Raw genomic sequence first — 24,434 nt, 5'->3', positions numbered from 1 at the left:
GTGCGTTTCCAGCGCTCATTGACGCTGTCGGCTGGAACGCACCAAAACTTATATATTTCCCACACCGAAAAGTCAGACTGGTTCAAGTCGGGCAACAAGCAAGGCTTTAGTATTAGCGAGCAGGAGCGATACATTTTTTGTCAAAACACTGTTTACCAGGACTATGGTATCCGGAATGATGATAAAATGAAACGAGGGCAGCTTGTAATTTACGCCTCATTTGAGGTGTTTCAAAATAAACATCGCTTTCGATTGGCTTTGCTCTAGCATTGGCATGACTAGAACTGTGTATCCGTAATACTGCAGAAACCATTGGTTTCCGAAGCTACGTTTATTAAGAATACTTCCCTTTAATGAACGGAACTACTGTATCGCTGTGATTCGATCTTGTGCAGCTGATGTGTGGCAGGTACAGAGTATAACTAAAAACTGCTTTTCAATGCCACATAATTCCGATGAAGGATATATAGATCTTTCGTTCGTGTTGTCCCTGTTGGCAGCAGCGGCAGTTCTGCAGTTCTTTCTAGCAATGAAGATACGTTGGAGCATTCTGAAATCTAGCTTGTTTGAACGAAACAAGCAACGTAGTCCCTGTATCTTCGTGTTATGCCTTTCTCGCGCTTTTTTTTTATCTCTGGCTCAGATGTACTTCGCTCGAACACAGCCTTAATTAGATCACTATTTTTATTATTGTCGACGGTGAATTTAACAATGCCAAACTCGTTACAGTTTCCAGTTTTCGACCTCTGTTTTTCATCAGCTGCATTAAGCATCTCTATATTCAAATGGCTCTGAGCACTATGGGACTTAACATCTAAGGTTATCAGTCCCCTAGAACTTACTACTTAAGCCTAACTAACCTAAGGACATCACACACATCCATGCCCGAGGCAGGATTCGAACCTGCGACCGTAGCGGTCGCGCGGTTCCAGAATGTAGCGCCTAGAACCGCTCGGCCACAACAGGCCGGCTTCATTCATCTATTTGCCCCTTTCGCATTCGATAATATAGTACCACTTGATTCCCACGGAGATAGACAGTAGCTTTGATAGGTACACGGAAAGTTCTCGGAAGCCTTCTTAGAGTCAAGAATCGTGGCATCAACCGGTTTGTCTTCTGAAGTAACAGAACGACAAGGAGGGAGACGTAAGAAATATTCAGTTGCGCCAACGTAGGAAGTGACGCTGTAGTCTGTTTACGGTTGCAGTGCAGTCGGGAGTCTCTCGGTTTCGCACATCGCGTTCCCGGCGTGTGACTGTACCGGACGAGGAATTTGAGCTCGTCTTCGCCGCATCAGCAGCCGCGCCTGCGTGCCGCGCTACACACTGGGTCGGGGCGCTGCTTGCGCTGGGTAAACGCGCCCACGCGTCAGGCTGGGCTGGGCCGGACCGACACGCCCGCCCAGTCGACAAACAGCGCCGCCTGTCGTTTGGCCGGACTAAGCTGTTGTCGGTTGTTTGTCTCTGCGCCACAGGCCGGCCTCCACTCCGACACGGGCCGCTGCGACCGCCGCACTGCGTGACCAGATAACCGGCGCACGCCGCCTCGCGCCTTCCGGTATCCGCCACTGGTCCGGTCTCTACCGCCCACGTTGTTACTGCTGCCTTCTGACCGAAGACTGGTTTGATGCAGCTGTCCACGCTAATCATTTCTGCATAATTAATGCACCCTACATCCACTTTAACCTTCTACACTACTGGCCATTAAAATTGCTACACCCAGAAGAACTGCAGATGATAAACGGATATACATTGGACAAATATATTATACTAGAACTGACATATTACATTTTCAAGCAATTTGGGTGCATTCATCCTGAGAAATCAGCACCCAGAACAACCACCTCTGGCCGTAATAACGGCCTTGAAAAGCCCGGGCATTGAGTCAAACAGAGCTTGGATGGCGTGTACAGGTACAGCTGCCCATGCAGCTTCAACACGATACCACAGTTCATCAAGAGTAGTGACTGGCGTATTGTGACGAGCCAGTTACTCGGCCACCATTGACCAGACGTTTTCTATTGGTGGGAGGTCTGGATAATGTGATGGCCAGGGCAGCAGTCGAACATTTTCTGTATCCAGAAAGGCCCGTACAGGACCTGCAACATGCGGTCGTGCATTATCCTGCTGAAATGCAGGGTTTCGCAGGGATCGAATGGAGGGTAGAACCACGGGTCGTAATACATCTGAAATGTAACGTCCACTGTTCAAAGTGCCGTCAATGCGAAGAAGAGGTGACCGAGACGTGTAACCAATGGCACCCCATACCATCACGCCGGGTGATACGCCAGTATGGCGATGAGGAATACACGCTTCCAATGTGCGTTCACCGCGATGTCGCCAAACACGGATGCGACCATCATGATGCTGTAAGCAGAACCTGGATTCATCCGAAAAAAATGACGTTTTGCCATTCGTGCACCCAGGTTCGTCGTTGAGTGCACCATGGCAGGCGCTCCTGTCTGTGATGCAGCCTCAAGGGTAACCGCAGCCATGGTCTCCGAGCTGATAGTCCATGCTGCTGCAAACGTCGTCGAACTGTTCGTGCAGATGGTTGTTGTCTTGCAAACGTCCCCATCTGTTGACTCAGGGATCGAGACGTGGCTGCACGATCCGTTACAGCCATGCGGATAAGATGCCTGTCATCTCGACTGCTAGTGATACGAGGCCGTTGGGATCCAGCACGGCGTTCCGCATTACCCTCCTAAACCCACTGATTCCACATTGTGCTAACAGTCATTGGATCTCGACCAACGCGAGCAGCAATGTCGCGATACGATAAACCGCAATCGCGATAGGCTACAATCCGACCTTTATCGAAGTCGGAACCGTGATGGTGCGCATTTCTCCTCCTTACACGAGGCATAACAACGTTTCACCAGGCAACGCCGGTCAACTGCTGTTTGTGTATGAGAAATCGGTTTGAAACTTCCCTCATGTCAGCACGTTGTAGGTGTCACCACTGGCGCCAACCTTATGCGAATGCTCTGAAAAGCTAATAATTTGCATATCACAGCATCTTCCTACTGTCGGTTCAATTTCGCGTCTGTAGCACGTCATCTACGTGGTATAGCAATTTTAATGGCCAGTAGTGTAATTGCAGTCAAGCCTTGTTCATCTTGTACAATTTCCGCTCACCTCTCCTCTCCTCCCTCACTTCATCCAGTTAGCCAACTTGCTACTACTTGATGTGTCAGGATGAACAAGAAACATATTAGCAGTTGCGAATACGGGTAACCTCCAACTGTGGAATGGAACGACATAGAAAATTTGTGCCAGACTATGATTTATCGCTTGTCGCGAACGGTCATCTTAACAATTTCGACTATTCGTGCACGCTCCGCGGCCAGACCTAACTTCCACGTGTCCTTAACCACATGTCATTACCCTGCACTCTTACACTTACCGTAAGACATTTAATCGTAAGTATAGTCCTAAGGAACATCGCATAGTACTTCAGCATAATAGTTCAGTTTAATGACATACGGACGACGACATACGGAAGTCCGGATCTGGTCGTGAAGCTTGCACAGACAGCCGAAATGGCTAAGGCGACCTCTTCCGGTACGGCACAAATTTTCACTGTCATGAAACGTATTCGCAGTTATGAATGTCGACTACCAACAGCTATATAACAGAAATACGACAATGAAAATTTGTGCCAGAAGGGGACTTGAGCGGTCGCCTTACCATTTGGTTGTCCACGCCCTACCCACAGCAAGACCCTAACTTCCATATGCCCTCAACCATGTGTCCATAACCTGTACTCGATTGTGCACAGGGTAGAAATTTTTACTTGAAAGTTGCTTGTCCGACAATATTGCAGTGCATGTGTTATTCCGAATTACAATGTGAAGTTCCTTCGAACACGCGTCGATGCATGACCGCAGGAACTTTGCATCGTAATTCGAAAAAAGACAGGCAGTGAAATATCGAATTTTCTACGGTTGAAGGTAGCCCCTATTCTCAATTGCGAATAAATTTCCTGTATTTCATAACGCCTGTAGTCGCCGCAGTGCGTGTTCCTTCAGATACGCATGCGTGTCAGAAGGAACATTGCTTCCTATTTGTTACAAACAAAGGCACAGCAATATCGTGTTACTGGACGTGTCCGAACGCTCTATCCCTTACATTAGTTAACTTGTGAGGTAGAGCTCTTCCTCTCAGATCGATTCCGTTTCTGGCCAGCCGAAGTGGCCGTGCGGTTAAAGGCGCTGCAGTCTGGAACCGCAAGACCACTACGGTCGCAGGTTCGAATCCCGCCTCGGGCATGGATGTTTGTGATGTCCTTAGGTTAGTTAGGTTTAACTAGTTCTAAGTTCTAGGGGACTGATGACCACAGCTGTTAAGTCCCATAGTGCTCAGAGCCATTTGATTCCGTTTCTCTTAGTTAGTTATTCGATCTAGTCTTCAGTATTCTTCTGTTGTCTGACACCACGTTCCTAGAGCATTCAGTATCTTCTCGACTGTATTATTCACTTTCACATAAATCTGCACTCTATTGAAGGAGTAATACTACCCACTAATGTTACGGACAATGCAAATTAGCCATAACTCCGGGAAACGCATAAGACGAAAACACGTAAGATAAAAAAATCGATTAATAGGAAATAATACCGCAATCCCGCCAACATGATTCGTAAATTCATATTTTCTTTCTTTTGAGACGAGAAAAACTGTTTAACACGAAAAGACTTCGCTTCTCAGACGAAGAAATATACTTGTTTTCTGCAGTCACGGTATCATTCACATTTAGAAGCTTTTTTATTGTTGATGTTGTTGTTGTCGTCTTCAGTCCAGAGACTGGTTTGATGCATCTCTCTGAACCTGCATGCCCTCGCGAAAAATTATTGCTGTAGTTCCCCCTTGATTTCAGCCGTTCGCAGTACCAGCACAGCAAGGCCGTTTTGGTTAGTGTTACAAGGCCAGATCAGTCAATGATCCAGACTGTTGCCCCTGCAACTACTGAAAAGGTTGCTGCACCCCTTCAGGAATCTTACGTTTGTCTGGCCCCTCAACAGATACCCCTCCGTTGTGGTTGCACCTACGGTACGGCTATCTGTATCGCTGAGGAACTAAGCCTCCCCAGCAACAGCAAGGCCCATGGTTCATAGAGAGCTTTATTTTGTTAGAACGAACAAATTAAACAATGTTTGCTATTGTTGCAATATTACCAATTGTCTTTGGGTACTGCCGTTGTCAAGACATCTGTCAGTGCTCGGGGGTGTTGAAGTCGTTTTATAGTGTGTCGAAATTAGTGAATTCGGTGTCAAACTGTGTTTTTCTTTCTGTATACAAAAACTGAAAAATTTTTAGGCTCATTGCTAGAGAAATCGCAACGAAAATACGCCGAAATTTAGCTTAAGTTGAATATAGGGATGCTTAATGCAGCTGATTAAAAACAGAGGTCGAAAACTGGAAACTTTAACGAGTCGGCAATAATCAAAATAGTGATCTAATTACGGCTAGGTTCGAGAGAAGTATATCTGATCCAGAGATAAAAAAAGCGCGAGAAAGGCATAACACGAAGATACAGAGACTGCGTTGCTTGTTTCGTTCAAACAAGCTAGATTTCAGAATGCTCGAACGTACCTTAGTTGCTAGAAAGAACTGAAGAACTGCCGCTGCTGCCAACAGAGAAAACACGAAAAAAACATCCTTCATCGGAATTATGTTGCATCGAAAAGCAGTTTTTAGCTATACTCTGTACTCCCCACACATCATCAGCTGTGCAAGATCGAACCACAGCGATACAGTAGTTCCGTTCGTGAAAGGGAAAAGGACGTAAAATAAAATCCTTTAATTATAGTGCTGAATAGCTGTTAACAAAGCGTGTTATGTTACAGGCCACTTAACCGCTGGAAGCCAAAATAAAATAGCCTTTATCATTTAATCAGCAAGAACCTATTGAATCCTAGTGAAGGCAGACCATAATAGTGTCGGCACATGACGTCAGAACGTTCCTGATGAAAGCGGACAGCAAGATTTATGAATTTACTTTTGGTGATCGAAGTGCAACACTGACAGCAACAGTCTCGTCCACAACAGAGACGGAACCTTTAAAAACACGTTTAGTTTCTTAAGTTTTGAAAATGTATGTGTTTATACTTTGAATATTATATTTCTTCGAGACATCGCAAATTTAGCCATTGTTGTCCAAGTACGTCTCAGCGAACTCGACATACCGTCAGTTGAACGATGGCTGTGACTTTAATATCTGATACTGTGAGTAAACAATAGTGTTCGCCACATGTTGGAAGTGGCTGCTTCACAGTAACGATCAAACCTAATAACAAATAAAAACGCTGTCAGCAGATGAAATAGGCATCTGTCTTTTCTGAGTACGGCCACCGGCTCGCATCCATCGTTTCGATCGTTGTTTCGTTTCCTCAGAAGTGGAGGACATTCGTATTTTCCAGAGAGACAAATCGTTCAACACAATTTATTGCATTTGTTCTGAAAAAGTCTGCTTCTTATTGCCACAATTCGAGTTAGGTCGGAATCAACAGGTTCCGCCCGCGTTTTGCACGAAATATTTTCATAGTGAATTCTTCATTTAAAACTTACCCTTTCTTTAGGCCTTTCATACACCTTGTAACTGCCTACCGATCAAATCAGCATTCTGCGTCTTCTCGATGGTTTCGGCTTTGGAAAGTCGTCCCTCATGTGAATTATCTCCGGCATAAGTACAGCCGAGTAGTATTGAGACATCCATTTATTGGCTGTTGGAAAGCCGACTCCTTCATTGACTAGAAGGAATTCCGGTAACTCGTTGAACAGAAAGAGTTCTTAGATCGGTATTCCAGTTTATCCATTTCGTAGAAACACACACGACACGACCACTTTAAAGAGCCGTGCAAACAAAAACATTCCGCAGCTGAAGATGACGCACGACAGGTTATTACGTAACACGTAGCAAATTCAAAATATGTTTGCTACCTACGTGTCAGGGGAAACTTTTAATCTTACTTCGTAAACTGACTGCAAGTAGGTTGCGTGCACATTCTCCGCCAAGTCGTTAGTTGTTCTAGTGTGATTGAAGTAATGTAAAATGGAAATTGCTAGGCACTCACGCCAGAGAATGAATTACAAATCGTCTTCGTAGTAATTGCTGATCTCACAACTACAAAAAGACTAGACACAGCATTCACGAGGAAGACCTGCGAATAATATGAGAACTGTTTGAAATAAATCAGACGCAAAAAGTTTCTTGTTACTGGCCTAGAATACAATCTATAGCAATTTCTGAATTCTCCATTGGTACCTCGCAGAACGAGATAATAATAACAATAAAGAAAAGCTTCTTAGACATTCTGCAACTATTGAATTTGTTCACCAACCGCTTTTTGGCTTCTTAATCGGTCGTAAGGTGACAACCGAATGTCGCGACCACAGAATTACGTGCAGTTAGCAGATATTGTTGATACAGAATTCTTACAGAGGAAATCCTCACATTTATCTCGTGTGCTTTTAACAGTAAGCTTCAGTTATCCATATGTTAGAGAACCTGACTGCAGCAGTAGAATTAACTTCATTATTCGTACTTCAAAAATGATTTCCTTCGCATTTTTTATATGAATCTTTTTTTTCAACAGCCTTGTGTCTACATGAGTAATATCTGTAGAACTCGTGTGTCGTCCTACCTGTTGTGGCGACATTCACTTGTCACACAGCCGAAAACCAGTATGTGAATAAGTAACTTATACTTGCAAGGTCAATATTTTTAATCCTCACGTTTTCAGCTGGGTATATGGAAGCGTAAGCTTTCATCGCTAGTTTCTCATATTGTTCCAGCAGATGGTGAACATAATTGACTACACTTCTGTATGAATCAACATTTCTGTAGTTTAACCATTGTAGTCTTGATGCTGGACTGTATGTATTATGGTTTCTCGAAACTCTAAGAATAACTCTCTCCGCTATGTACAAAGACTATGACCAAGTTTCCCCCAGTAGTCCAATCGAAGTGCATTTCTGTGACACTCCTGCTGCAATTGACGAATTATGAGGATCCTGCTGCTACAAGCAAACCCCGTGACCCCCCCCCCCCCCACCCTCATGCCCCCCGCTCGGTCGGCTGTCTCTCTCTCTCTCTCTCTCTCTCTCTCTCTCTCTCTCTCCCCCTATTTCCACATATGGTACATTTAGTTGCTTAAGACCGTTTGACTGACGGTGTCCCATGGGAAAACGGCGTTTTACGTCACGTCTGCTAGGAGGCTCAACTGGTTTACACTCTGCAAGCATTGTTCTGTTAATCTTGGAACCAAGGAAAGGAACAAATAGCGTGTGAAAGCAGAGGCTGCAAGAGATTGTTGTTGCTCTTAGGTATATTGCTTAGTTTGTGGTCCAGTGGTGGAAAGACTGTTTCAAATGAACAGTAAATTAGGAAACTCTGTAGTGTATCTCTCTTATGAGTAAACAGTGCGCCGCCTGGGATTAGCCGAGCGGTCTGAGGCGCTGCACTCATGGACTGTGCGGCTGGTCCCGGCGGAGGTTCGAGTCCTCCCTCGGACATGGGTGTGTGTGTGTGTTTGTCCTTATGATAATTTAGGTTAAGTAGTGTCTAAGATTAGTAGTTAAGTCCCTTAAGATTTCACACACATTTCTTTTTAACTAAACAGTGCGTAGTGCAACTTTTAATACAATTCTGTGGCGTGGCTTTTCTCGATGAGCTAAGATCTGACCTCATCTCTTAAAGGTTAAAGATTGATGTTACGATTCTTCCCTTTTTCGGCCCTTCAGCGTAGTTTCTAGACCTGATGCTTCATACATGACAAATATTAACATGTTACACCGCGAGTTCGATTCCGTTTTAATCTGGCTCTGGTTCTCAGGTACCAATCTGAGAAAACACTGCAGGCTTCAAGACAGTATTAAGACTTGATAACGAGTGTCATTTGCTACCAACCAACCATTTAAAAATGCTAGATTTCTTGGGGACTGAAAAACTAGCAGTCGGAAAACAGTTTTTCAGTGCTGATTCAGTTTTCTACTTTCACAATAGTCTTTTCTGAAGAAATGTCCCATATCTCTGAAGCGCTTTACGCTGACTGAGAACATGGAATCTGGATCTGCGGGAAATATGGTGGCTAAGGAAGCTGATTCTCAATAGTGAATGTACCGCCTTCTCGTGGAATTATGCAATCGTTAGCGAATCATTTTATTTACCGACGTGGCAGGTTAGGTACTCACATTCGGATCCGTGCAAGCTTTTTGCGCGTTACACGCGTTGTTTCTGTTTGGCACAACAACCGCCGACATTAATTCTGTAGTAATTAGTTGACCTCCTTTCCCAGTGTGGTTTCCAGCGTCTATCTTGCGAGGACTGGTGTTATCATGATTTGACAAATTTGTTTAATTTTGTGGCTGGATTCCCTTTCTGCCGCCACAGTTGTCAGCTAATATGAGAGAGGGAAGTCGTGTGCACCATCTGTCTATGAAACGGGAAAACAGTGTTCTATGTGTCAACGTATTTAACTGTTTGTACATCGTGTTTTATGAGGTGGAGGGTGAGTAACAGTCCAGTATTTAGCTAAATCGGCTTGCACAACCGTGTAAAAACCACACCCAGACTGGTCTTTACGCTAGATCGTCATTAATTCGCCTCGCCGCGCTTATTCAATCCGTGTCTGTCTCTATCTGCCGCTATCGACAGCTACCGCGCTAAGGACCACAGATTTTTTAAATTTTTTGCGTTGGATCCCCGACGCAGTTAATTGTAAAACCGGTAAGTGAATATGCGATCCAAATAAAACCAAGCGTAGCTGGTAGCACATTAATACCCCATTGTCCTCCCATCTCATTCACCGCTGCTGTCCCGATGGAGCGATTGCCTGTGAACTTCCATCCCTGCCCTGACATGAGGCTGTCATCATTCATGGTTTTTCTCTACAATATTTGGGTAGCATAAAGGACCTCGGCCATAGTCTTCTGCAGACAATGGTTAAAAAAAGATAGCAGCCCTTGTCGAGTACACATTTTGGTTTATAACGTTTCTCTGGGACGCTCACGTGCCGTGTTTATACATCATTTCGAACATGGCTCTTATGATAGTCTTACATGCGGCTTCCTTTACAGAGAAATTACCCTTCCTTATAAGCATTCCAGTTCACATTAATTTGTTTATAGGCCTATGTTCGCTCCATTTTACACCTCCAAACGGACGCGCCAGAGTATTTTACGCCAATGATTAATGGGTGACATTGCACCAGTAACACTGACACGTTACTTAACATTTTAAGAGTCTGCCAGTCCCTGTATATATGGATCTCTCAACAGTCTTCACGACGGATTGACCGTCTATAAACGACGTCGTTATCTATCACTATTGTGCGTATCGGCTGAATACTCTACACAAGATCACGTTTGGTGTCGCTTTAATAGCGAGGTCGCTATAACAATGCAAGAAGCGCTGTCGGCGTTACGTTTCCTTATTGTGTCGGGACAGTCAGAAACTACATACAGGGTTTTACTCGACCTAGTAGCATGTCTGACTGGATGATTCATAATCACGTGGGCTACTTATGAACCAGTAGTACTGTTTTATGGACAGTGATTCAACACATTTGATGGCATCTGATATGATGATGATGATGATGCGGATGATGATAATGACGATGACGACTCAGTTAACACTGTACCAAGAACACGTGAAATCCTGCTGCACACCGAGTAACTAAGCAAACAGCTACATCACCCACAAAGAGAGAGCTATTATAACAACTATAGTATTTATCTTTGTGTAACAACCAGTTTCAGACCTACATGACAATTTTCACGTGATGACCAATACTGACAAGCAGTCATCTGTAGGATATACATTATTATAAAGACCAGCTGGTACTTGTTACCCGAAAATTGCTTGCAATACGAATAAAGATGTCTAACTGAGGCGAAATTTTACACACTGGGTTTACACCAGCGACTGCGGCTATCCCGTGACGATGAGAAGGAAATCTGAATCTTTACGAAGCTAGTAACAGACACCAACAATTAGTTCGTTTTACAGAACAATAACGTTAAACAATGGCTGAAGCTTAGTAATTTAGAAATGGTAAAAATCTCAATGGTAAGATTTTCATGACTAGCTATATTGTATTATGTTATATGTCTATGTTTTCTATAAGGTGTGGATCCGTAGCAGGTGGGCGGTGATTGGCTGCGGTGCTGCTGCAGTGATAGGAACTTCCAACAACATCAAATGAATGATACATTTTTCTCTAAATTATCTTATGCATGTAAGAAGCTTCTGATTTTCTGTCATTACACTTAGCTCTTTGCCGGAGCTTACTGGCTGATATTTTTATATGACTTCCGCGCTGTGTGGCGTATCTTACAATACTTCGCTGAGGTCTACGTTATGTATAACTAAGCCCTTAATCCCACATATAAAGCGCCAGAAATACCATGTCGATAGTCGCATGAGGAATCTTCGCATATTACTGGGCAGAGTCTAAACACACATTTTATCTGAAAGGTTCAGTGAAGGTATCGGAAATCCGTGAAATAGAATACAAGTCGCGGAACTCCTTATTCTTGCGATAAAATAAGATCAACTTTTTAAAATACGGTCTCGATGTTTAGCATCACACATTCCCCATTTGGGAATTATTTCCTATGTTACAGAAATCACAGATCCCTTCAACATTTCTACTAAAGGACCGTGATGATGAATCAAACCTATAGGTCGACTACTGCCGCACATCAGCAACCGGTATTGGAATATGCTGCAAAAATTAATAAACCACATTGTCAGTACTCCGAGAAGTTTCTGCCGAACAATGTTTCTTTGTGGTTAAACACTGGTCTCACATTCGGGGTGACTAGGTATCAACTCCCCATCCTGAGGAAGTATCGAGCAACCACAATGAATCCTGCACACTGCAGGGAATGAACGATGTTTAGACGTTTCAGTATATCCGTTGCGGATGACGAACTACACTGTGATTTAAATTGGCGTTTATCTGGTAATAAATATGCAACCCGTCGCTTTTTTACGATTTCTTCAACCACGAACATGTTTTCGAGCCACTGCAGGCTTGTAACACCTCTATCTGATGATGAGCCTACAGTGGCTCGAAAACATGTTCGTGGTTGAATTAATCGTAAAAAACCGACTGGTTGCATATTTGTTACCAGATGTTCAGAGAGTTCGGAGCAGTTTAGAGCTGCATCCGGACCAGATTTCTTATCTGGGACCTTGCCTTTCGAAGGAAATTTGAGTTATACAGGCATGACTCACGAGTTGTCCTCACAGAAGTGACTCGTGCATTGATAACTCAATGCGGTACGAGCACTTCCCACTACAGGTTCTAGTACTGGCACGGCACACAGTTTTAATCTGCAAGATAGCTATTTGTCATTCTTCCAGGCGGAGGTACAGAGCTGTTGGTTGGTGTTTTGGGGGCTTAGGGACTAAACAGCGAGCTCGGTACACCCTTTGTCAAGAGTCTTCCTCATTTGGCGTTAGCGACGTCAGCCAGAAATTTGATCGGACCACGTAAGTATGGAGGAATGGCAAAGTTGAAGCACTGAATAGAGCAGAGTAGATGAAGGGCCTTCCAGCCATCCCACCCACATCCTACCCCTGCCAGTCCGATTCATCTACATCTACATTTATACTCCGCAAGCCACCCAACGGTGTGTGGCGGAGGGCACTTTACGTGCCACTGTCATTGCCTCCCTTTCCTGTTCCAGTCGCGTATGGTTCGCGGGAAGAACGACTGCCGGAAAGCCTCCGTGCGCGCTCGAATCTCTCTAATTTTACATTCGTGATCTCCTCGGGAGATATAAGTAGGGGGAAGCAAAATATTCGATACCTCATCCAGAAACGCACCCTCTCGAAACCTGGACAGCAAGCTACACCGCAATGCAGAGCGCCTTTCTTGCATAGCCTGCCACTTGAGTTTGCTAAACGTCTCCGTAACGCTATCGCGCTTACCATATAACCCTGTGACGAAACGCGCCGCTTTTCTTTGGATCTTCTCTTTCTCCTCTGTCAACCCGACCTGGTATGGATCCCACACTGATGAGCAATACTGAAGTATAGGTCGAACGAGTGTTTTGTAATTCACCTTCTTTGTTGATGGACTACATTTTCTAAGGACTCTCCCAATGAATCTCAACCTGGCATCCCCCTTACCAACAATTAATTTTATATGATCATTCCACTTCAAATCGTTCCGTATGCATACTCCCAGATAATTTACAGAAGTAAATGCTACCAGTGTTTGTTCCACTATCATATAATCATACAATAAAGGATCCTTCTTTCTATGTATTCGCAATACATTACATTTGTCTATGTTAAGGGTCAGTCGCAACTCCTTGCACCAAGTGCCTATCCGTTGTAGAGCTTCCTGCATTTCGCTGCAATTTTCTAATGCTACAACTTCTCTGTATACTGCAGCATCATTAGTATACTACAGCATTAAGGGTGAAGACAGAGTAAGAAACCTCTCGTCGGAAGATTCATGACAATGAAAGTGAGAAAGCCAAAACGTACTGGATGTCGGTGGTTTGGGGTTCGACTATAATGAAACGAGGTTGGAGAAATAATGAGGTCAGCAGGAGGGTGAAGCCAGGCGGCGACACAGAGGACTTCACTTCCGCCGGGAACGGCGTATGGACTACCAACCGAATAATCGGCAAGAGCACTAGATTTCAACGTGTCGTCGATAGCTAGATTATTCGTTCCGGAGCACAAGCTCCTAGTGGAAACGGCTAAGGTGAGATAATGGCCGTGGTGTTGTTTAAGGAACCGTACCGACATCCCCTACAAAATTATCTAATAAATAAGAAACTTCCTGGCAGATTAAAACTGTGGGCCAGACCGAGATTCCAACTCGGGATCTTTCCCTTTCGCGGGCAAGTGCTCTACCAACTGAGCTACACAAGTTTCTTGGGTAGCTCAGTTGGTAGAGCACTTGCCCGCGAAAGGCAAAGGTCCCGAGTTCGAGTCTCGGTCCGGCACACGGTTTTAGTCTGCCAGGAAGTTTCATACCAGCGCACACTCCGCTGCAGAGTGAAAATCTCATTCTGTTATCTAATAAACAGCCGGACTATCTAAATAAGGTACAGTCGAGTAGGGCTTTGAACTACGCTCTTCCCGACGTGAGACCACTGAATTAACCAGAGTGCTAACGTGACCACCCGAGACGGAGCAGTGCTTCAGTGAGATGAGAGAGTAAAGCCTCTCTAGTCATTTCTCTTCAGTAGCGTTAACATCTCTAGTTAAGTCCCATAGTGCTCAGAGCCATTTGTTAACATCTCTTCTTAGCGCCGCGTACGTAGTCAAATTTAAATTTGCTCTCTGTGGGCCTTGACTGCCTCGGCAACGAACATTCCTGTGATATTGATACAATAATGATGACATACCACCAGACTCAGTGACGTTCATTAAGTATCACGGCGTAATGTTTCGAAACGACGTGAAATGAGACGAGCACGTAAGGTCAGTTACATGGAAGGCGAATGCAGGCTTCGGGGAGTTCTGGCGAAGTACAGCGCACTTGTACAGGAGATACGTCATAGAGAACTGCTTTGAGATCCAACCTTGAGTGTCGACAGTTTTTCGGATCCCCATCAGGCCAGATCTAAGGAACACGTCTCCACCAGGATATTTGTTATCAATTAAAAAAATGGCTCTGAGCACTATGGGACTTAATTTCTGTGGTCATCAGTCCGCTAGAACTTAGAACAACTTAAACCTAACTAACCTGCCCGAGGCAGGACTCGAACCTGCGGCCGTAGCGGTCGCGCGGTTCCAGACTGTAGCGCCTAGAACCGCTCGGCCACTCCGGCCGACTTGTTACCAATCGTTACGATCAGTACGGGAGAGTTGTATACAAGCTCCGCGACCTCAGGTGGGATTAGTTGAAGGTGGAAGCTAGGCAAGCAGCTAGATAGATATACAGAGTTAAAAGAAAGTGGCGAAGAGTTCTCGGGCTTCCAGCCGGGTGGCGGTGTCTTCAAACTGCGACGTTTCGACGAGTGACATACTCATCATCTTCTGACTTCGCCACCCGGCTGGAAGCCCGAGAACTCTTCGCCAGCTGTATACGTCGGGAAAGCATACATTCACATTTAAAAGAAAGTCTTATTGTAGACCAGTGTTTTTTAACGTACTAAACGATAAACGTTTAATTTACATATAGGATACCTATAAAGTGTCAAATCAAGGTCCGATAAGCAATGAACATATAGGTAAGAAGCCCGTGAGGAAGGAGAGGAAAAAGATTTATCAATATTCAGTGTTTGAGGAGTGACATCAAAAAATGGTTCAAATGGCTCTGAGCACTATGGGACTTAACAGCTCGGCCACACCGGCCGGCGAGTGACGTGATAAGTATCTACACATCGATGCACCAATACGTATAAATTAAGCTTAATAGTAAGTAATTGGAACGGTTGTTCGACATTCCCTATAATTCCATCCGACAAAACACTAGACGTTTTATGGTGTTTGTACTGCCATGGTTCAGCAGCTCTAGTACACGCACTGTTCAGACAGAATGTACACACAGAGGGTTCTTTCATCAGTTTCCCTCCGGAAATTCTAGAAGCAAGCAGCCGCGTCACACTCTTCTGAAACTGAAGAAGCTGTCGCATTCCATAAATATATTTAAACAATCATCATCAAATTTCAATACTAATTTTCACCAAGAATGCGTTCATGGATTCAGTGGAGGGAGTTCTCTCGAAATCACTAAGGTACAAAGTTTTCTGTTAGGTTCCCTCTCTTAACCAAATACCGATAAGTTTTTCTTTTAGGCAGAGGCAATAATATACTTCCCTGCGATACCTACTGCTTCTTGCATAGAAAATTAAATAACAAGAATATCCGATTATTTCACTGAGTCCGCTTTGTAATCGACTAGTGTTCAGCGTACTGCACTGTATGGAGAGGAAAGCTAATTAAAAATTCTTTTTGACGGAACAGTCTAACAGAGGAACAGTTTCTGGACACGGTGTTGAACCTGTAAGAGATAATGTGCGCGCCGGCTGGCGTAATATAGTGAGATGCTGGACGAAGATCATAAAAACTGTTCAGGAATACTTTCTGACACGCTGCTAAAAATAATTCCAGGGGTAGAGAGGAATGCTGTCTCCAGATAAAGTAATTGTTCGTAGCTGTGTGAAGAAATGGGGTGAAAGGCACTGAATGTGGATGTTACACCATCTCCAGTACTCGTTAGCACGCGTGCGCTGCCGTGGTCTGCGCGGGTAGGATAATTTGCGCACGCTTTGTAATAGAGCGTGAAATCACTAGAAGTTGTCTAAGAGTTAGGAAGATTGATGCGAGTTTGAAACTATCATGCGACCTCTGAATTAACCAGACAGAACCCGATAAAAAATTTAGCGACGGACATTTGGAATAAGTCACGTCATTTAGATATTTAGGAGTAATGCTAAGAAGCGATGCTATCGGGACGAATGAGTAAAAAGTGTAGTACGTGAGCGAATGGAAGACATTCTTTACGCGAGTTCAGGGCAAGTACAGTGCATTTGTGAAGGTAATCTGAAGCATGACGCTAATGCGACCAGTTTTATAGAGCATTTCTGCAGCGTTTAGAGTTCTTATCAAGTAAGCATGGCAGCAGACATCTAACGAGACGCGCTACTAGTATCAACATAAGTGGATAAGTCAAAGAAGAAGAGATATGCTCGGTCAACTTAAATGGGGAATTTATTGAGGAAAGACGACCTTGTTTTCACGAAACCCTTCTGGGTAAAATTAGATAACATGCATTAGCTGGAGACTTTTCGACAGTTCTGCTACCACAGTCGTGTATCTCCCACAGAACTTATCAGGAGAACCCTAGATAGGTTAGGGCAGATTTGGAGGCATATAGACAGTAATTTTCCCTTTCTCAGTACACGAAGTTAATAGGACAGAAAATCACGTACATTATTTTGGTACGGAGTGCCCACCGCCACGCGCTGTACAGAGGTTCGTATATATAAACTTACGAATGTAGAATATCAGAATTAGATGGATCAAAACTGAAATTTAATGAAAAATGCGAAATAGAACGCTATGTACACGTAATTACGTATTATTTCTGTAATTTGTCTGACGTGCCCTACCAGTCGTGCTGAATAGAGTAAGGACGAATGAATAAATAAATAAATAAATAAAATAGAGGCTGACGTGAAACTCTACAACTACGGACTAGGTCTCTCGCTCAATCTAGTGGAGGGTATAACCAAGGACGTCGCACAGACGGAGTATGTACAGATTAAAATCAGTATGCCTCCTGGGACGCAGTAACGTGACTTTTACGTTAGGAGCAAGACACTTCACCGAGCACGAAAGATAACAGTAAATAATACGTCGTGGACTTTATGCACGAAGGCTACAAAGAAGAGCCAAGTCACAGACTGGAAGGGAAAGGGCGTCTCACTTTCATGTAGTTTACATATTTAACAGCATTCGGCGAAGCTTTTCACGTTATCTGCTTGCTAGAAATGCTAGACGTTGGATATGGTGCGCGTGACTAAGCGCTGCCACAAACTGAACTGGAACCCTGACCCCTGGATGTTGATGTATTTATAAATTCTTTCTCCTATTAACAATCTAATCGTAATTTTTACAAGTACTGGTTTGATCTTCTAATCTGTGGAGCTAGGATGCGACGCAAAAAAAAGTAAATAAATAAAAAATAAATAAAATAAAATAAAAATTCTAATGAGGAAACATGGTATGTGTACAAACTGCCTAATGAAACGAAAAAGGTTTTCTCACAACACCATTCTTTCTCGCTGAAGATACATTCATATGCTATATTGATTTTAGCATTAATGGACAGAGATTTGTAACCTTCAATCAAAAAACAGTTAGGAAGATGAGACAAGCACACGGAAGACTGACAACAATATTGTGATTTCTCGCAAGTTGGAGGGCCTAGAACGACACCTGATACGAATATAACTTCTCACTCTGCCTGCCTCAGATTGATAAATATCTTCTACTGTATTTTTTTTTATATACTCTAGTTTCGTCAATAACAAGTTCTGTTGTGACATGGCAGATTTCCTCGTATTTCTTTGAGAATACAACGTACGCTCTCTCTCTCTCTCTCTCTCTCTCTCTCTCTCTCTCTCTCTCTGCTTTGTAGCGACAGACTTTAGATTTAATGTTCGTGAAACTAGGGAAGGCTTGCACGTATTCCACTAAACCTTTCGATCAGTTTGCTGTTTCTTGCGTATCGCTCAACACAGTGGTCCGCAGAAGATTGCCTCACAACTACGTTTGCTTGTACAAGTCTCCACATTGTCGGCATACATACTCGCGTAAGTGCATGTGGTACGCTTGCACAAGCTTGCGTAAGTGAAAATCGATCGAGCTTCAGGTAGCTTTTAAGAGTCCGACTGCTTGCGCAAAGTTACCTTATAGACGGTTCATTGCACAAAGTGCTTTATTATTCGCCGTTGTCAATCTCTCAATTACTAGTGTCGTTACCTTTACAAAAGCTTAAACTAGTCGAATAGAGGGAGTCGAAGAAACGGGTCGGTTGTTGATATATAAATCAGTTTCCTTCCAGCCGTCGGCGAAGAGGTACAACAGGTTATTGTCTTTCCTCGTAGCGGCGAACAACAGCGAAATCGAACACGACGCATATCAGTCTCAGTTGGCGGAGGGGAAGTGCGAGATACACAGACGTCCGCAGCTGACACGTACGAGACACGGAGCTGTCCTGGTAAGCAACGCCGCAAAGCGTTATTTTAAAGTTGCAGAAAGCCCGTTTAGCGCTCGCTCGTATGTTCGTGGCCATATATCAAACGTTCTTGAATGAGAAAAGGAAAATTAGGGTTTATGCCTCGTCAACAACTATGTCATTAGACTGGCCACAAGATCGGATTGGGGAAATACGACTAGCAAAATCGGTCCATCCAGCTTTTGCTTTAGGTGATTTAGGGAAACCGTAGAAAACCCCACTGTGTATGGTTAGTCCGGGAGTTGAATACCGGTTCTGCCGAGTGCGAGGAGTGTCTGAGCCACTGTGCAGCATTGTTCGGTTGAACTTATTTGGCCAACTGGCTTATTACTTTTCCGCAATATCCCAGTTCTGGTCGCCGAAGTAACACAGCAGTCAAATCGAGAAGGGTGATTTGAACACCGCGGTCCTTAACTAGAACTATCGAAGGGCCAATAACATTCTTGGTGTCACAATCTATCGGTTTTCACTGACTTTTATCGCACAAAGGTTAACCATAGTGCGATGTAGCATTTGTAGGACAAAACTGACAAACATTCGATGTGATTAATAATTCGTCGGTAATAGTCTTGTGAGAGTCTCATTGGTAACATCAGTTGACTTGTCATTGGTGACGTATTAGAGTGTAAAAGAACTGTTTATTTTACACGTCTAGTTCCGCAGGACCAATTTGAGGAGCGAACCTCCAAGGTCATGGAACGTGTCAGTACATGAAATTACAACATAAAATTAATAACAGATAAATTAAAGCTTTTATGAACACCCCCCCCTCCCCCCCCCCCAAAAAAAACAGAAAAAAACCGTAAGTTTATGTAAACGCAATCAACAATATAACACAGGAATCAGCTTTATTTTTCAAGTAACTCCTCGACAGAATAAGGGTGATGCATGAGGAAACTCTTCAGCTTCGATCTGAAAGCGCGTGGATTACTGCTAAAAGTTTCGAATTCTTGTGGTAGCTTAATGAAAATGGCTGCAGCAGCATACTGCACACCTTTTTGTACAAGAGTCAAGGAAGTGCGATCCAAATGCAGATATTGAGAGGCCAATGTCAGAATACCCAGACTAATGCCCGAATCGCCCGTTTCCGAGACAAAAATATTCTTTGAGAATGGGAAGAGTTAACCCAAAATATAATACCATACGTCATAAGCGAATGAAAATAAGCAAAGTGGACAACTTTTCGTGTCGAACTATCACTTACTTCAGATACCGCTCGAATAGTAAAAATGGCAGCATTAACTCTGAACAAGATCTTGAACGTGGGCCTTCCACGACAGTTTACTATCTATCTGAACACCAAGAAATTTGAACCGTTCAGTTTCACTAATCATATGCCCGTTGTCAGATGTATTTTAGTGAATACGTTCTATAAAATTTTTGACGTACTTTTGTAGAAGCTACAGCGCGGTCCTAGTTTTTATAAAATGTTTGTGAAGTATCTTACGCAGTGCAATATGGGCCGATCGCCTTAACCAAACATGGACCCGAAATTGGGTTTCTTGCCCGCACTAACACTGATATTTCAGCAGCGTAGAAAATTGTCCTAAGCATACCAGAAGCACGTCTTTGGACATGTTAAGCTGTCAGTTCCCCTTGTTCAAAATTACAAACTGTTTTGCAATATTGAGCAATCACAAACCGATTACATGAGCAATCTTGAACAACTGGAACGCAGTTTAAGAACCATCTTAATTTGATGTTGAGAAAAAAAGGTTTTTTTTATCTTAAGATTTCATGCTCTTCTCATACGATTCGGCGCTTAACATTAGTGCGATGAACATATAAAGTCAGTAGAGACCTGAGAAATTTGTTCATTCAGTGACTGACAAATATGTTGTGATAGGAGCGCGGCAACTGGTTTAATTCGATTCTGACTGACGTGGTTCGTAAACGCGTGCAGTCTTTTGGCTGCCGTGGTGGCTTCGTTCAACCCCAGACACTGAAGCGAAACTGGATGGTTCAACTTCCCTTTCAAATAACTGTGGATCTATTGCTGTCACCACAAAAACGTGATGCTGCTGTCAAACATTTCAAGATACTCGAAGCTATCTTGTACTTTCCTTCTGCGCAAAACAGGGATTCACATTTTAAATATTTATTCATCGGAAAACTTTGTTTTTCGATTTAAATTGGCTCCTGAAACACTGGCATTTTTTACGATCCGAATAGTAATATATACAAACAGCTTGACTGGCAATGGCAACTGTGACCTCACACCTTTCCCCTACGTGTTTTCAGGTGAAGCGCTATCAAAACTTAATTGCAACTTTTCCTCAGTGTTTCTCAAGCTATTAGCCTCGAGCAACGACTTTAAAACTATCTCCAGACGCAAGGCTGAGCAATCCGCTATGTGTAAAAATGCTGTAGTCCTTGACTAAGGTATTAGTAAATCACAACTGCATGGAGCAAGAGCAATGGTTGAACGACGCGCCAGAGTATGAAACGGAACGATGACTAATGTCAGGTAGTGTACGTCAGTCCACATAGGTTATTGGGATAGTGCAAATTATGAAGAAACAACCTTTACAGCTTATGCCTGAATGCTGCATTATCGTGTGGAATTCGTAACATATTGGAAAAAAGATGAAACTGCACGTGGTCAAAGGACGTCAATGCGAATGACAGGAGGTATGTTTCAGACGTGGGATTGTGACAGACATGCTGAGACATGTAAGCAAGAAGTTCCATATTACAAAAGAAAACTGCTCTATCCCACACAGAGCCAGATGCAGACAAAGAGCCCTCTCCCCGTGTAAATAAACATAACGTGCAAAGTCATTTGAACTGTCTTATTTGCTTCTATTTTGGGCAACAGCGAAATTCATTAGTGATAAACCTGCTCCTGTGGCGTGACATATCACTAGCTGTCACACTAGATATGGTAAGGTTTTCTATACGATAACTTTTCAATTACTGACAATCTTTGTGCGTGAGAAAAGCAGGAACCTGCGGCTCTTCAAACTCCGGTGAGTGGAAAGAGGAGGAAGCAGACCACCTCCGATAGGAATCAACTTTGGGATTTTAACACGCCGTCTCTAACGTGGCCACTATCGATGTCTCAGACGGTGCATCGCTCAGGGAAGCACTATGCTGACAAAGCTCACCTTCAGATTGATGACCGCTTTTGTTAAGTAGATGCGCTCCACACGCCTGAGCTCCCAAAATAGCAGTCAGCAGACAAAATGTTTCGGAACAGCTCGGTTGTAAACAAAGCATCTTAAGTAAACAGCAGCTGCGAGTCCCTAGCGCCTTACTAACGGCCCCACTCCCCCACCCAGGACTACTTAATGCAGCCCTCACAAGTGCCACTTTGTTTACAAGGCCCCTCGGAAGTTTTGCCGCGCTCACATAAAATGTTTCTGGCGCTGTTTAACTCTGCGTCCGGTATTCAAATAAGTTTTATAATACCACAGGTCTCTAAAAACGTCTTCAATGAACTTAAATTTCGAGAACGGCAGATCACGCTTGTTCGAAATTTAACGCAAATAAAACACCAACGGTTATTCAAACAGGTGCAGTAAACAAAACCAAACATTTGCGTCTTTCTCATCAAACAATGTATAAAGACAGGTCTGATTTAGTACTTAAGACAAGCGTTGATTCATTGTGGAAATTCGATTCTTGTCGTGTATATGCCATAATATTGAGATATACACTGAAAACATTTGCGACACTGCCACAACTCGCGAGGAAAGCGACTAATATTCGGGTCATATACTGTCGACCAACTATCACCTAAGTAAGGAAAGAATTCTCCCTCAAAATTACAAATCATTTCGTCTGCTCCTGTCCGATCAGCACCCATTTCGGGTTGTCTTCTAATTTATCAGTTAGCTAGACAGATGTTATCTTTAACTGAATTCCGACAAAGCATTCTCCCAAGGAGAAAAGATACGACAATCTAAATTCTATCAGCGCTATGATTTTTTTCTGGCATTTAACGTGAGAAATGTTGACAAGGTTTTTTATGTGAATAAATAAAATATTGTTGCTGATCGAAAACCCATTTGAAGTCGTTCGTTTTCTACGAAGATGATTTCAGGTAATTTATTCTGAAGGGGCACGTACCGTGTCCTATACAGTCTCTATTAAGGCACGGAATTGTTCAAACTATGTTGACTCCTACTCGCCGTTTATTACGACTATGGGATCGCAGAACAGAAGTCAACTACTTTGTTAAAACACAAAAAGAGCAGCTTCAAACGCACGAATACGTGTAAACATTGACGTTTGCGGGGTTATTATGGAAAAACATACACACTCGCAATTGCCGCAACACTTATTTCAACGGAACTTTAAGAAATCTGGTTTGATACTGGATCTCCCCCCCCCCACCCCCACCTGCACCTCCCCCACCGCCCTTCTGCCCCTGAAATCTTGGTTGTAGTGAGAGCCTGATCTTCAGCGTAGCCCGAGGTTTAGGTTAGGCGAGACTTGGGTTGTGAGGTGGCGGAGCCAAAGGATGAGAATGCAAAATAAAGATTGTGAACGCTGCCTCCTCTGCGTTCGCGCCATATTTAACGACATTCCCTTACAAAAGTTACAGGTCCGAGATGAATTCACAAAATCTCGTGTTACATATAGTAAAATTCTGATGAGTATTTTCTGTGTTCATGATATACGTGAATTGCGAACTTCGCGAGTAAGAGGTACTACGTTTAACAGAAAACATAGAGGCGTTTGACATACCTTAAAAGGGTTGTACGTGGGCAAACACTGTGTAAATTTTACAAAGCTTTTCAAAAACCGTGCCACAACAGAAACAGGCAGCACTCTTATACGACATAGACACCTTGTTTACGCCCCCTAATGTGAAAAGGTCGACAGAAAAGTGCTATCTTGGCGCGAACCGGCCGTCGGTTTACGAGCGAGGCGAGGTGCCAGGGTAGTAAACAGCGCGAGGCGTGCACGTGACAGTTTGACAGGCAGGCAGCGCTGCTACGTACCACCACTTGGAGCCGCGACCGCGGCCTCCGCCTCCCTTGCGGTGTCGCTGCCGCCTCTCGGTGCCTCCCCGGTGGTTGTTGTTGTTGCTGCCGTTGGCGTGGCTGTTGTTGTGGTGCCCGCTGTTCCCGTTGCGCGGTCTCCGGTTGGCGCCTCCTCGCCGGTGTCCCCGCAGGCCTGCGGGGGTGGCGGTAGTAGCGGTGGCGGTGGGTGTCGTGGGCGACGCGGGGGCGGACGGCGTCGACAGCGCGGACGTGGACTGCGCGTCGGCGGCTGCGGCGGCGGCCAGAAGGCACAGCAGCGACAGTGGCAGCGGCAGCAGCAGCAGCCGGCTCCACCTCATGGCGGCTCAGTGTTCGCATAGCCCGCCACCATTCATCTGAGCCGCTGCGCGCCCTAGGTAGCGCGCCGCCCGCCCAGGTAGGCGCAGCAGCAGCCGCCGCTACCGGCCGCTGGAGGGGGTCGAGGGGAGGGGAGGCCGCTCCCGGCCGGCAGCTGCGGGGGCGTGGCCGGCCGCCAGCCGCTCGGCCGCCGCGTGCGCTCCCGCGCCTGCTGGGCGGGCCGGCAGCGGCCAATCGCGGTCGTCCGGCCCCCACTCCGCCCCGTCAGTTCCGCCCCTTTGACGTCGCGGCGGCAGCGGCAGCCCGGTGGACCACCGGGGGAAACATTCCCAGCGTCTGTTAAGCTGACTCTTTCCATTGTACCTTACAAGAAAAGATAAAGCGATTCGCAAACCAGCGCTGCTTTGTGATTTCGCACGTCAGCCTAA

The 24,434-nt window shown here is 44.4% G+C and overlaps 1 protein-coding gene across 1 annotated transcript in view; it reads right to left on the bottom strand.

Moving 5' to 3' along the window:
* LOC124777572 (protein Wnt-1-like) overlaps nt 1–24,025 on the bottom strand; it is a 227,296-nt gene extending 203,271 nt beyond the window's left edge. Inside the window, exon 1 of the mRNA XM_047253027.1 lies at nt 23,668–24,025. Within this exon, the coding sequence (XP_047108983.1) occupies nt 23,668–24,008 (341 nt within the window). The 5' untranslated portion in view covers nt 24,009–24,025. The remainder of the gene's footprint in view (nt 1–23,667) is intronic.
* Between the last annotated feature and the right edge of the window lie 409 nt (nt 24,026–24,434).

Source organism: Schistocerca piceifrons, chromosome 2 (genome assembly GCF_021461385.2).
Source record: "Schistocerca piceifrons isolate TAMUIC-IGC-003096 chromosome 2, iqSchPice1.1, whole genome shotgun sequence".
Classification (NCBI taxonomy): domain Eukaryota; kingdom Metazoa; phylum Arthropoda; class Insecta; order Orthoptera; family Acrididae; genus Schistocerca; species Schistocerca piceifrons.
This window is presented reverse-complemented; position numbering and strand designations above follow the sequence as displayed.